This window comes from Culex pipiens, chromosome 3 (assembly GCF_016801865.2).
Source record: "Culex pipiens pallens isolate TS chromosome 3, TS_CPP_V2, whole genome shotgun sequence".
Classification (NCBI taxonomy): domain Eukaryota; kingdom Metazoa; phylum Arthropoda; class Insecta; order Diptera; family Culicidae; genus Culex; species Culex pipiens.
The window spans coordinates 23,826,742-23,841,018 of NC_068939.1; the positions used below are offsets into that span (position 1 = coordinate 23,826,742).

General features: G+C 36.7%; 2 protein-coding genes across 4 annotated transcripts in view; both read left to right on the forward strand.

The window, feature by feature from the left end:
* Positions 1-19: 19 nt before the first annotated feature.
* Positions 20-2,340, forward strand: LOC120420657 (integrin-linked protein kinase). Its single transcript, XM_039583747.2, has 4 exons — positions 20-357; positions 762-927; positions 987-1,700; positions 1,768-2,340. Exons 1-4 carry the CDS (start codon positions 269-271, stop codon positions 2,143-2,145), a joined length of 1,347 nt encoding a protein of 448 aa, XP_039439681.1. The 5' UTR covers positions 20-268; the 3' UTR covers positions 2,146-2,340.
* A 4,452-nt stretch (positions 2,341-6,792) lies between these two features.
* Positions 6,793-14,277, forward strand: part of LOC120420658 (ecdysone-induced protein 78C) — a 93,341-nt gene continuing 85,856 nt past the window's right edge. Inside the window, exons 1-2 of one of the 3 annotated variants that reach the window (XM_039583750.2) lie at positions 6,793-7,200; positions 7,415-7,641. In XM_039583750.2, coding sequence (XP_039439684.1) covers positions 7,154-7,200; positions 7,415-7,641 — 274 coding nt within the window. In that variant the 5' untranslated portion in view covers positions 6,793-7,153. The remainder of the gene's footprint in view (positions 7,201-7,414; positions 7,642-14,277) is intronic. The other 2 variants (XM_039583751.2, XM_039583752.2) reach the window with 2 other exon arrangements.

Consider the following 14,277-nt stretch of genomic DNA (forward strand, 5'->3'; position numbering starts at 1 on the left):
AATATCCATTAGAGCAAAGTAGGCGAACGCCCCTCGACAAGTGAGCACAATTTCCATCCGAAATGCATCCAAAATCAACCTAAAACCTTCCGAACCATCGTAAATATCCGAAACAAACCGGAAATTACCCGCAGGCAGTGAAATCCCGACCGAAAACAACCAAACTTGCGCGAAGTATCACATTTTCCCGGAACGCTCATCCACCTGACGACATTTGCCCGAGAGAAAGTGGGAGTAGTCAAGAAGGTTCCGTAGAACTCGGCCCCGTATGGAGGACATATTCCACTGGTGCCGCGAGGGCAACTCGATTCAGGTGCGCCTCTGGCTGGACGATACCGAGCATGACATGAACCAGGGGTAAGCTGGGGCCACGCGACGGAAGTAAACATCAAGTGGATGACCTCGCGCTACCATAAATGGAAGAAATTTGGGAAATTGAATGAATTCGAGTGAAAACTGGAAATCAGTTAGTATTCTCAAGAAGTTAAGCAATTTCTTAGAAATCTGTCGAAAAAAATGTGCGTTTGTTCCGAATTCCTCAAATCGCATAATGGGCCGATTGTTGACAGTCAAGTATGTGGGCATCGATGACGTCATCGATGCGGTTTGTTTACATGCGGGTCGTGGTGCCACTGTTTACTACACCCCCGTCGTTTGGAGGAATTTATGAATGAAGCGTCGCGTAATCAACACAAGATGTTTATTTCTGTAACTTGGATGCGTTTAATAGAATCGCTTTGACCACATGAATTTCGTTCTAGTGATGATCATGGCTTTAGTCCGCTGCACTGGTGCGCTAAGGAGGGCCACACAAAGTTGGTGGAGATGCTACTGCATCGCGGTGCCCGGGTTAACGCGACCAACATGGGTGACGATATTCCGTTGCATCTGGCCGCGGCCCACGGGCATTTGGAGATTGTGCAGATGGTGAGTATGCGGGTGTTACGTCTGTGTTTGGAAAGCGATTTCACTGAATATTTTTCTAGCTCGTTCGCCACCGGTCGGACGTGAACGCGGCCAACGAGCACGGTAATACGCCGCTGCACTATGCCTGCTTCTGGGGCTATCAACCGATCGCGGAGGAGCTGGTCAGCAACGGTGCTCTGGTCTCGCTGGCCAACAAGGACGGGGACACCCCGCTGGACAAGGCCAAGGCGTCGGTCGCCACCCGGCTGCACAATTTGGCAGTGGAAAGTGGTCAGGAGCTGAAGAAGATCAGCTTCAAGGATCAGAGCTGGCTGGGCATGAAGACCCGGTCGCGGGATGCGACGTTGTCGCGGTTCAAGGGAATCAACATCCAGGACTTGATGCTGCACACCAAGTTGGCGATTACGCCGGGAGGCGAGACGTGGCGCGGTAGATGGCAGAATAACGACATTGTGGCGAAGATCTTGGCGATTCGCGAGTGCAACGCGCGGGTTAGTCGCGATTTTAACGAGGAATTTCCCAAGTTGCGAATCTTTTCGCATCCGAACATTTTGCCGGTGATTGGAGCTTGCAACGCCCCACCGAGGTTGATCGTCATTAGCCAGTACATGCCAAGGGGATCGCTGTACGATTTGTTGCATGGTGCCGCCGGAATCGTTGTCGATACGGCTCAGGCCGTCCGGTTCGCCCTGGATATTGCTCGCGGTATGGCGTATCTGCACTCGCTCGAAAGGATCATCCCGGAGTATCACCTGAACAGCTTTCACATCATGGTGAGTTCCAAAACATTTTTTAGATCATAGAAAATTTTCATGCTAAAAGTGATTCCACCTCTTCAAGATCGACGACGACCTGACGGCCCGTGTCAACATGGCGGACGCCAAGTTCTCCTTCCAGGAGCGTGGCCGCTCGTACCAGCCGGCCTGGATGAGTCCGGAGATGTTGCAGAAGAAGCGCAGCGAACGCAACTGGGAGGCGTGCGACATGTGGAGCTTTGCCATTTGCATCTGGGAGTTGGCCACGCGGGAGGTTCCGTTCGCCGAGCTGTCCCCGATGGAGGCCGGCATGCGGATCGCCACCGAGGGGCTTCGGGTGACGATTCCGCCGGGTACGTCACCGCACCTGACGAAGCTGATTAGGATTTGCATGAACGAAGACCCCGGCAAGCGTCCCAAGTTTGACATGATTGTGCCGATTCTGGAGAAGATGAAGCGCTAAGCGATGTTCGGGATGTGTTCAAAATGTGCCTTCAAGTGTTTAACCCTTCGTGGTTTATTTATTTTTCCTTTTAACAGTCCTGAAAATAATGATGATTTACTCTGCCAAAAAGTAACAGTGTGCTGAATATTTAACATATTTTTTGACTAAGCATGTCGAATTATAACAAGTGTTTTTTTAGTTTGTTGGCACCCCCACAGAAACCAAGTAATCAAACGAAATCGATGTGTCTTACGAAGAGATAGTATTAGAACATGTGTGTAGGGACAGACGAATTGAAAATTCACAATTAACTGGACTTAATCAAAAACGTTGTAGTTGCATGTGCGTACACAACTAACGATTTTAAAACGTGTAGGAGATTTATTTTAATAAACGTTTATTGACGATAACAGGTAAAGAGGAATTTAATTTTGTTCTTCGAACCCATCGATTTTCCTCCCCGTTACAGAAAAGGTTCAAGTCTCGTGGTCTGCCATTACATCATTATCAGCGACACAAACTGTGTGTGGCCCATATCGCGATGCACTTCTCGTTCGTCCATGACCCGCTGCAACACTGTTTCAATTTCCTCATTTTTATCGCTCACCCACACTATCGCGCGCCCCCTTTTCTTCTCCCTCTCCACAACTTTAAATATAAAATAAAATAAGGACCTACCCCCTGCTCCACCTTTTCCCACGCGGCCTCGAGGAAGCTTGCAGTATAGGGAAAGGGGTGAACATTCAACCTCAACCTCATTCAAGGATGTTTCGGAGCACTGGAGTAGTGGAGCAAATCAATTTCTGCGATGAGAAAGAGAAGGAGAGATTATGCAGCAGAGAGTGGGAGAGAGTTCTCCTGAACGAGGTTCGCCTGACTTTTACTCTGCGAATAGAATTGTGTTAGTTTGCCGGTTTTTGACGGTGTTTGTTATTTTTGTATCTTTGAAAAACAAAATTCTATATATATCAGAATTTTTCTTGCATCGTTTGTGTATCAACTTAGCTTGTTTTGTTTTGTGTTTTTTTTAAATGAATATTTTCTTTTTCATATTTTCTCAGATATCTTTTTTCCTGATAAAATTTAATTTTTACTTTTTAAATTGCAACAAAATGCGTTTAGACACAGTTAGTCACAAGACAAAATTACTACACACACAAACAGACGAGACACTCGAATTTCAAACCATCGTCCACCAAAAACGGTCATTTCAAATGCACTTTAGTATCGGCATTCACTCACTCCGCAATTGGTTGTACTGTTTCAGCTTTGCCTGCCTTTTGTTTTGTATGTAATAATTATATACAGTCCAGTCTTGATTATTCAAAGCCTCGATTATCAGAGGTTTCGATTATCCGAAGGTTTGTTTTGGCCTTCGGATAATCGAATCATGACTAAAACAAAATTTGCTTCGTATTTTTTCTTACTTTTAACATTAAATTCGAGTTCTGCGCCATATCAGTTAAATTTGAATATTTGATAGCCTTTTAAAAAAAAAAAAAAATTTAAATATGTTACAGTCCAGACTCGATTATCCGAAGCCTCGATTATCCGAAGTTTCAATTATCCGAAGTTCGATTGTCCAAAGGTTTGTATAGGACTTCGAATAATCGAATCACAAAACAAGAAAAAAAAAACAGTTTTCAAACATCAAATTTGAGTTGTTGATAGCCTTTTAGCATACCAAATACATTTTTTCAGTATTTTAACCACGCCATTTAGGCCGCCATCTTGGATTTAAAAATTCGAAATCACTTTAGAGCATGTATTCAAGCATAACAATTAAAAACAAAACAAAGATAAAATCAGTTTTTTCGTGATTCGATTACCCGAAGTGAAATTTTTCCGAGGCTTTCGGATTATCGAGTCTGGATTGTATTCAACGATGCCAGATTATTTTATGGGAAATCTGTATTTTCTTAAAAATAAATCTGTATTTCCTCTGTATCATGTCAAATTCGAAGCCATATAAGATTTATGTTTGACTTTTAACAACAGATTTGAGTTTTTTGATTATATTAAAGCATAATTCAATTACTAAATTGTTGAAATTTTTAAATAAAATAATTTTACAGATTTTTGCGATTTTTGGGATCGAAAAATCTGTCTTTTTTCAAATCATTTGCGAAGTCACATAAAACAAAACAAAAAAAAAGTTCAAAACCTTTGATTTTCTAAATAAAAGGACTTCTTTCATTGACAAATAGATTTTTGGCGAATTTTTGATTGAATGTCGTGGTTGTGTTGTTGAGGTATATGCTTTTTAAAAGTTGTTTTTAAAGTCTTTTGACAGGAAGTATCTTGTTTGACAGCGCATTCCAAGGATTCATCGCAAATATGCCAATTGTTTAGATTTTTTTGATTGATTTCGGATAAAACAGGAACAGAACAAAACAATTAGCACACTGATTTCCTGTTTTTTTGCTCGAAAATCTACTGTTTCTATTCAGATTGTAGTCCCGATTTTCCCCAGTTGGTGGTTGTGACTTAAAGATAAATTGTAAAATATGTTTTATATCAAACTTTCGTAACTTCTCAAAAAATTTACATTGGTTTTTATCATTTTATTTATTTTCGTTTCTTGTTTATTTATAGACAATTTCAAAGATTTTTGTAGCCTGCAAAAGTCATGTCACATAATAAAACTAAAAAGAAATATATTAATAAGAAATCTATTGAATTTGAATCGCTTTGGATAAAAATTTGAAATCCAAAGCACGACAATGAGAAACAAAAAAAAAATGTATTTGAAGCTATCTGAATTTGCTGTGCTTGATTGAAGTGTAGATTATTTACAATTACTAGTATTGAGGTTATTTTCATTTAGTAGGGGAGAGTGGGGAGACTTGATCCCCGGGGACACTTGGTCCCAAGCCTATATCTCGTCAGCATGTGGGTAAAACAATACGCTTTGTTATAGAAAGCTAAGCAAAATTAACTCAAACTTATTATAGAAAACAAAGAAAAAAATTTAAAAAAAAATTAAATTGAGTTACCTACACACATTTTTCTAAAAAATACTGCAAAAAACCCCCAAGAGATCTTTAGGCGTTTAGGGAGACTTGATCCCTGCATTTTTACAGTCACTGGAATCAACCTCAAGATTAATTAATTGGGCTGGATTTTCTTACATAGCTTCCTTTAGTATAGTTGTACATAACTTACTGCAGTTTGAACCATTTTTCAAAAACTTTGCAAACAAAAAATACCAGCTTTTGTTATATGCTCAATATTGGTCTGAAAAAAAAATTAAGTTTTTAAATATTTTACATACTAAACTTGTTATATTTTGAACACAAACTTACCAACAGGTTTTATGTAAAATTGCTGTAACTTATAGAAAATTAATAGTTTGGATGAATAAGAAACATTTTGCTTAAGATTTCTTCATAATGTTGAAAGGGGATCATGTTACGCCTAACATTTTAAAAATGCCGGTTTATTTTTTTTTAAACACTTGACATGAGTCGAAGAGTTTATCTGATGAAATAACCTTATCTGCCAAACATAGTTGAATGTTTAAGCTTTCGATTCATGCAAAAAGTTCATAGTTTTGCGAAACATCGACAGAGTTATGTGCGATACAAAAAAGGGGATCAAGTCTCTCCACTCTCCCCTAAAGGTATGCGATAATCCAGGATTTTAAGCGAAGATGGCGTTCGAATGTTGAACGTCCGAAATGTCAAAATCACGCAGTAGCACCAACATTAGAAAAGAAAATGCGGCTGTCATGCCATGGCACACTTTTTTCGTAATGTTGGTACCACTGCGTGATTTTGACATTTCGGGCGTTCACCATTCGATCGCCATTTTCGCTTAAAAAGCTGGATAACTTTTATTTTTTCTTCAGCAGAGCTATGAGGATTTTTGTTTTAAAAAATGGAGGCTGGTATAATCTTGCTGATTGTTGATAAGATATTTATGAAACCGGGGCACTTCATCTTGTCAAATTAATATTTTTTTCAAATAATTTAGGATACTAAATGTCAAATCTGTGTTTTTTTGAATGAATTTTCACAACAAATATTTTGTTTGTAGGCTGGAGTCAATCTCCAATAAATGAATAAATGAACGTGCCCAGAAGTAAAACCACAGTCGACAGTAATTTTTAAGTTTCAAACACTCGATGAATAAGCTTCAAATTGATCATCCAATGGAGCACCCGCAGTCGAGCTGTTTTTGACAGTGCTCCATTGGCCTGTGCGAATTTCACCAACAATACAATACAAAAAAAATTCTTACTTTGGCTTATCCGAGCGCATTATAGAGCGCAAACGCATGCGATTAGCGGAAGCAAGCACGAGCTACCTGTCAATTCCTCTTGCTCCTAATTGAGCGAGCGTGGTTTCGGGCTTGCTGGCTCATTCGCATCACTGGTAATATTTAATGGATACTCAGTACAATAAACCAAAAAAAAATAACAATATAAATCTGGAGTTTCGTAAAAAAATCGGTTTCATAATATTTTAATAATTAATTAATTATTTTTGTTCAATTAAAATTAAAAAAAATGATATAAATTCACCAAATAAAAAAATATGTTCATGCTTTCCCATTTTCTACCAAACACCCTCTGTTTAGAACGTCGTTCCCGAGGGTTGAGGAAAAACGATGTCAAGTGTGGGTGAGAGTTTTCCGCCGGCGTTTGGGGAAATTTTCTCACTTTCTCTTGGGCCCATGTCAACTAAAAGCTCTCTTTCTCTCTGATTACCATTTGCGTAGTGGTGAGTGCTGGCCTTCCTGACACCATGGTCGAGGACATGCACATTTTCAGCAGCACAGCACGGAAGTTCGCGGTCGGTCGGACATCACTTCCGGGTATTCGGGACATTTTTGGTTTCAATCATTTTAGAGTGAATTTGTGTTTTTAATTTTGTGCAAAATTACTGCTTGTAAAAATGTGACGTGTTCATCTATTTCGGAATCTGTGTTGTGATTGAGCAATATTTTACACAAGGGAAAATTTTAATTTTATGTGTAGGGAAAGTGCAGGGAATCTTGATGTAAATTAGGCCGGTTATCGGCAATGGAACAGCTCGTGGTGTCCTCCAACATTTCCGACAGCTGCGAAAGGTAAGCGCGGACCAATTCCGGAAAATGGCCAATTCTTCCGGAACAGCGATTTCCCAGGATGACCTATTTTCAACGCAATTGCACAACTGCATAAAGGTGCACATAAACACACACACAGACAACCGCACATGCTGTTGAACCCAATCAGCTGAAAATAGGTCAACGTTTTCTTTGTTCCGTGAGGTTGTGCAAAAATGTCCTTCTTTTCCAGCAGCAGCAGCACGAGCACCGGCAGCTCCGTGGCCATCGCGGAAATCAAGGAAGAACCGGGCACCGGAAGTGTGAAATGTGAGCTGATGTACTCCGCCGTAGGGGAGGTTTCGTCCACCTGCAGTCTCGGCTCTCCGGAGGACCCCCACTCGGTGGCGGCTCGTGTGGGGACGTATGGGACCGGCGGATCGCCGGAATCGTCGAGCATCGATGAGCAGCTGAGGGGGGAAGGTAGGTGGAGAAGAAAGTTGTTTGTTATTTCAATTGGTGAAAATTCAGAAGCGATTTCTTGTTTTTAGAGAGACAAATTTTTTTCAGAGATTTTGAGAAAGTTGTATTGTCAAACTTACAATTTTGGTAGCAAATTTAATGGCTCAAATCCACCAAAATTATCTGTTTAACAAAACGGCCCGGATTTTTTCATACTAGCCAATTCGGAATCAGGCTTCCAAAGAATTAAAAAAAAAAACAATGCTATATTTATTGAAAACTTTTCAATCTTCCGAAATGATTAATTTTGACCAATTTTTTTTTGAAATTGAGAAAAAATCTTTGCAAATATATACAGTCTAGACTCGATTATCCGATGTTCTTCCATTTTAGTCAACTTCAAATTGTTGAATGCTTATAAAATTAGAAAATGTATTTTTTTAAATGTTTTATCGCCGCCACATTGGCCGCCATCTTGAATTTAAAAATATTAAATCATTTTTTAAATGGCAAAAATGACGGCGCAAGACCAACTCGAGAGGAAGCATGTACTTTGGGATCCCTAGAAACACGTGCACCTTGAATTTTTCAAAAATATTTCGATAATTCCGAATGTTTTTTCTCCAAAATTTGTATAGAAAATTAGGGTGATACATCTTCAATGATAATTATGTCTATTGTTGATAAATCATCATAATTTGGGGGTTCAAACCCAAAATAGTAATTTTTAATCGATTTAGAAAAGCGAGTAGCGAGTATTATATTAAATAACAACTTTGTTCAAAAGTTTTTAAAACTTTTGAAATTGTATTTAAAATATATATACACATATTACCGTAGAATTAATGCGTCCATCCTGGGATTTCCCGGGATTTTTCTAAAACCGGGAATCCCGGGATTTTTTGTCATTTGATTTTTTATTTTATTATTTTTATTTACATATAATTCGGGAATTCCCGAAATTGAAAAGATTATGAAACTTCAGAAGAATTTTATGTTCAGATTAATTAACATTTAAAATTTACATTTACACTAGATGAAAAGATGAATACTTAGTAACAAATAAATATTTCAGAGCATATTTTTTTTGTAATTGGCATATGTCTGCATTAATTTGGCTTATAAATATTTTTTTTAAATTTTTGTTTACAGATCTGCAAAATGCCTAGAATTATTTACGTATATTTATGTTTTCAAATAAAAAAAAAACTTTTTAAATTATTTTTCATCAAACACAGGCATCAGAACAAATGTACCGTCATCTGAGGCGAATCGGGACTACAGTCTGAGTGCACGTTTTAGACCAGTTATATGCTTCAAATGTGAAAATGGATGTACACATTTTGTTGCTCTGAATCTGGCCACTCAAACATATCAAAATAATAGGCTGCAACATTGTTAAAACAGCTGTCCCAATTCACCCCATGTGTCCCGATTCGCCCCAGATGACGGTGATGAATTGAGACAGATTTTTAAGCCTTTTTTTAGTGCACCGATTTCCAACTTTATTGCTCTAAAATCTCCTGTACCTATTCAGTTTCTAGTCCCGATTTACCCCAGTTGGCAGCAGAAATATAAAGCTTATTTGTAAAATATGTTTAATATAAAACAACAAATTCATAACTTATTTAAAATTTTCATTGACTGGCATCATTTAATTTGCTGTCGCTTCGTGTTTTTTTTTTTCGGACGTTTTCAAAGAAATTTTTTCAAGTTTTTCTAGTCATGTCATATAAAAAATGTTCCTCATCCACCATTATGTGGTTGGGGGGGTTTGCGTAAAGTCGATTTTTGCCGTTTTCGTCATTTTGCCATTTTTGCGTGTGGTGCGTCAAAAACCCCAGTTTTTTTTTCAAATCGTAACTTCACCATTTTTTGATATGTTATGTAAAATTTTCCGAGGAAACAGGTAAACATATTTTCAGGCATAGGCTCTTTTATCCCGAGACCTTCAAAACAGCATTTTAAGTTTTCATACGACCTTTTCAAATGTAATGTTAGATTTTTGAAACTTCTTACTATTTTCCCCAAATGTCCAAACTAATCACGGCGCGGAAGAAATGATTTTTTAAAAGTGGTTTTTGCGAAAAATGAAGAAAATGGCAATTATTCTGACCACCCTAACACGGCGTAGGTCACCCTAATGGCCAAACGAAAAAATACGGGTCTAATTATTTTGACCAAGGAACCCCCAGAAAAAATTTGAGCCCGATCGGTGAACTTTTTTTTCGAAGCATGCTGTTTTCGTGGGAAATTGCTGAAGTGATTTTATAGCAGGGGTGACCAAAGTATGGCCCGCGGATCCATTTTGAACGGTCATGTCAAATAGCTTTTTGACCATTTGTAAAGTGATGCCAATATTTTTTAATATAAAACTAATGATTTATCAATTTTTGATCCTAATTGAAATAATTTTACACTTTTCAATGTTAGTGAAACTATCCTCAAAATTATAATGAAGCAATTTTGGAAATGTCTATTAAACGTTAACATTTTTACTTAGGAAGATACTGTAATAAGGCCGTTGCAAATATTTTTTGAAGTTTATATCCCTTGACTCTGACCGAAGTCGAGGGGGTTTGAGTTGATAAGACTTCTATTTCCATTAAAATTTTCCTGTTTTATGAAAAAAAATATTGCCCCTGATTTTTCGAACCAATTTTGAAGGAGGCGACATAAACTTTGAAAAATATTTGCAACAGCCTAATAGCAAAACTGAAAGTATTTCATATTAATTTAATAATCATGTTGAACCTTAAAAAAATTTAATAAAAATTACAACAAGATTTTCTGCTTAATTTTTTTTTTCATCGAACCTTACATTTTTTGAAAATTTTGATTTCAAATCAACTGTACGAGTGTATGAAACATTTTCTTGCGATTTTTTAATTGAAATGTTGAAAATGTTATAATTTAAATTTTTATATTTATTTTACTTTTTTTTGCCTACCTTCGACCATGGCCAGATTCAAGGGACAAAAACTTTTTAAATATTTGCATCGACCTAATTGCTGGAAAATAATAATAACGAAAGTGTTCATCAAGTGGTAGATGTATTTTAAATTCTTTTAAATTAAAATGAATTAAAGTCATTTTTTAAACTATCAATTTTATATATTTGGCCCGCAAGCTCATTTGAGCTTCAAATTTGGCCCGGCATCCAAAAACTTTGAGCACCCCTGAGCCTGTACTCAGTGAGGAAGGCAAACCCATAGGAAAGAGATATATTTTTAAAAGACATAGGAATTAAAAATTTAAGTTTATTTCAAATCCAAAGCCCTTAAAAAACATTTTCAATTTCCTAATATAATTTCTCAATTTAAAATCTGTAGTGCTTGCTCAAATTGAAGTGTAGATTAAACTCAATTAATATTACTGAGCTTATTCTAAGATTTTATGCCTGAAAAATATACAACATTTTATGAAAACATTGATTTTAAGACTGTTTCAAATATTTTCCGGGATCCCGGGAATTTCCGGGATTCCAATAATATTTTTCACGTTTCCCGGGAAATTAAAAACCCGGGAAAATTGGACGCCCTACATAGAATTGTTAATTTCAAACTTACTTCTTACTAAGCTGTTCTAAAAACGTGAACTATTTACGTGAATTTAACTATTTATTTTAATTTTATAACATTACATAAGGTAGAGCTGAATAGTATCTGTATACAAAACCAAAAGCCGTCATAAATTTAATTACACCGCCTTTGCTAAATAAAGATTTATTTATCTTTTTTCCCCAAATTCTCCTGCCATCAACCAAATTTCTCCACACATCCCACCACTGATTAACATTCTCCATTTGTTTTGTTCCTTTTTCTTGTTCTCGCGAACATGCTCTTGGAAGCAAAAAAAGAAGGTAAAATCCCGTTAAATCACTTTGTTTCGATCTCCAACCTTTTTTTCTCCCTCTCTCATTTCTTCCTTCTTTTCAATCTGAGAGCCGTCATTTACGACTTTGACGCTGACGACGATCTTAAGATTTTCCGCGAAACCGCGCGCGCAGTCGTTCCATTTGTTGCTGACTGCAGAACTGTTATCACGACGATGTCCAAAGGGTCGTGTGCGTTTGAGGTCTCCAAATGTGGCGACCTGAGCCGTTGGGGCCGTTGAACCGTGCGGTCATGGCGAAGAAAGTGTTCCAAAGTTTAATATACAGTATGCTCCATATGTGATGGTGGTGCTAGCGGTTCAATGACATTTTCCCACGGCTTTTTGCTCCGTTTTGCGCCATTACCGGTTTTGCATTTTACTTTTTTGCTGGGCATGTAAGGGTAGGGTGACAAACATGACGTAAACTTTACAAATATGATGGATTTTATCAATTTGTTTTCATGAGAATTGGAATTTGAATCTGTCACAAAAATTCCGAAATTATTTATTCATTTGAAATTGTATCACATTTGGCGTGCTGTGGTCAGTTCGTTCTTCCAAGCAATGTGCTTTACTTATCAGTCGGTGTTGCCATGCTGCATGGGACTAGAGCGTCCAATTTCTCGGGGTTATAAATTTCCCGGGAAACGGGAAATTTTCAGCCAATTTCCCGGGAATTCCCGGGAAATTTTAAATTTATTGAAAATTGACCTGATCTTGGTTTTAATTAATATTATGCAACAAAATTGTATAGGACATCAACTTTAGTGGTTAAAATAAGTGTGAAGATCAATTATCAGCTTGACTGCATGTAAAAAATCATTCAGCTACGAGAAAATGTATACTTTTTCTAATTTGAAAAGCTCCAATCTCAGGTTTTTTATGAGGAATATTTATTATCAAAGTGTTTAAACTGTGAGTAAAATGAATCCATAATCCATAATCATAAAATTTCTTTCAAACTTGCCTCTGAGACCAGTTTGTTGAAATGAGAAAAAAAAACATGCAGAAATTATGTTTTTCATGACAAATACTGGTTTCAGCTCTTGAACAAATTATAAAGCTTTTTAGTGTTGGTTTTACTTCAAACAACCCAATGTTTTCAAATATTTGAAGCAAGCTTTGAATATATTTTTGCATTTTTCGAGAACCTCTTGAACACTACAAAGTAATTTTTAAATGATTTTTTTTTGTTTTATTATGCCACATTATTAAATTAAACGATAAATTAGCATCATTCCACAAATAGTCTTCCATTTTTTCACATTTAACCCTCTAACACTTGTAGTTGCACCAATGGTCCAAAATTATTTTATTTCAAATTGTAATTTCTTTAATACTAGGTATTAAACCAACTGAATTAATTCTTCTTGCACAAATTCAATTTTTATCTCATTTGATCATGGTAAACAAAACCGTATAAAAATCTCATTTTCATTTGGAGGTTAGGAGTTAATATTGTTTTGATGAAATAACATCAATCTGTAAAAAGCTTACCTAATTTTAATAATTTAATACTCATTAAGCAAGATCTATTTCCAGTAGCTTCAGAAATTAATATTATCTTGAAATAAATCCTGATATATAAACCAAACAATAAATTTAATTGAACAAAATCATGTTGAGTTTATCATTTTTTTTCAGAGCATTTTCAAGAAAATGGTTCCAAAAATTTAAGAAAATGTATACTTTCGCTTGAATTTCGGGAATTCCCGGGAAATTTTCAAATTTCCCGGGAAACGGGAAAAATTTTTTTTCGGGAAATCCCGGGAATTCCCGGGACGGGAAATTGGACGCTCTACATGGGATCAATTGAACTTTTATTCCAATTTTGAGCCCGATCAGACAACTTTTTTTTTCGAGTCATGCTGCTTTCGTGGGGAATTGATATGTAAAGGTATCGATGGAGTTGGATATTTTTGGGGAAACAGGAGTAGGAGTCGGCTAGAATTGGAAAGTTGGAGTTGGAGTCGTTTGCATTTTTTTTGCAATATGACTCTACTCTGCATCCTGCATTTTAATTGCAAATATATCTAATTATTTGTCAAGATTAAGATTTATTCGAAACTTCAGAAAGAACTAATAATTTAGTTTCAAATTTTTTTCACCAATATTAGGCTGGTACAAATATTTTTTAAAGTTTTTGTCACCCCCCCCCCCCCTTCAAAATTGGCCCGAAAAATCAGGGGGCAAAAAAAAATATTTTTACAATAAACGTCAAAATTTCAATGAAAATTCAAGTGCAACCAGCTGAAATCAAATTAAAATGCATTCTCCTGCGTTTAAAATCATTTTTAGCATGTTTGGGTTTATTAAAAATCTTATGATTTTTTGAAAATTTTCGATGCAAAATTTTTTTTTTTCGATACAATTTTTGTTTTTGTCAGATCTTAGATTTTTTGAAAACTAATGATTGCAAAACAACTGAACTAGTGTAAAATGCATTTTAAAACACTTTTTTCATTTAAATGTGAAGACTATGGCTTGTTATTTAAATTTTTATATTTTTTATTTTTTTGCCCCCCCCCCCCCCCCCCGGCCTTAGGCCGTTGCAAATATTTTTCAAAGTTTGGTTTGGTTCGAAAAATCCGCGGGCAAACAAAATATTTTTCATAAAACTAGAAAATTTCAGTGGAAATTAGAGCGTCCAATTTCCCGTCCCGGGAAAAAATTGCCGGGAATTCCCGGGATTTCCCGGAAAAAAATATTTCCCGTTTCCCGGGAAATTTTCAAATTTCCCGGGAATTCCCGAAATACAAATGGAAGTATACATTTTCCTAC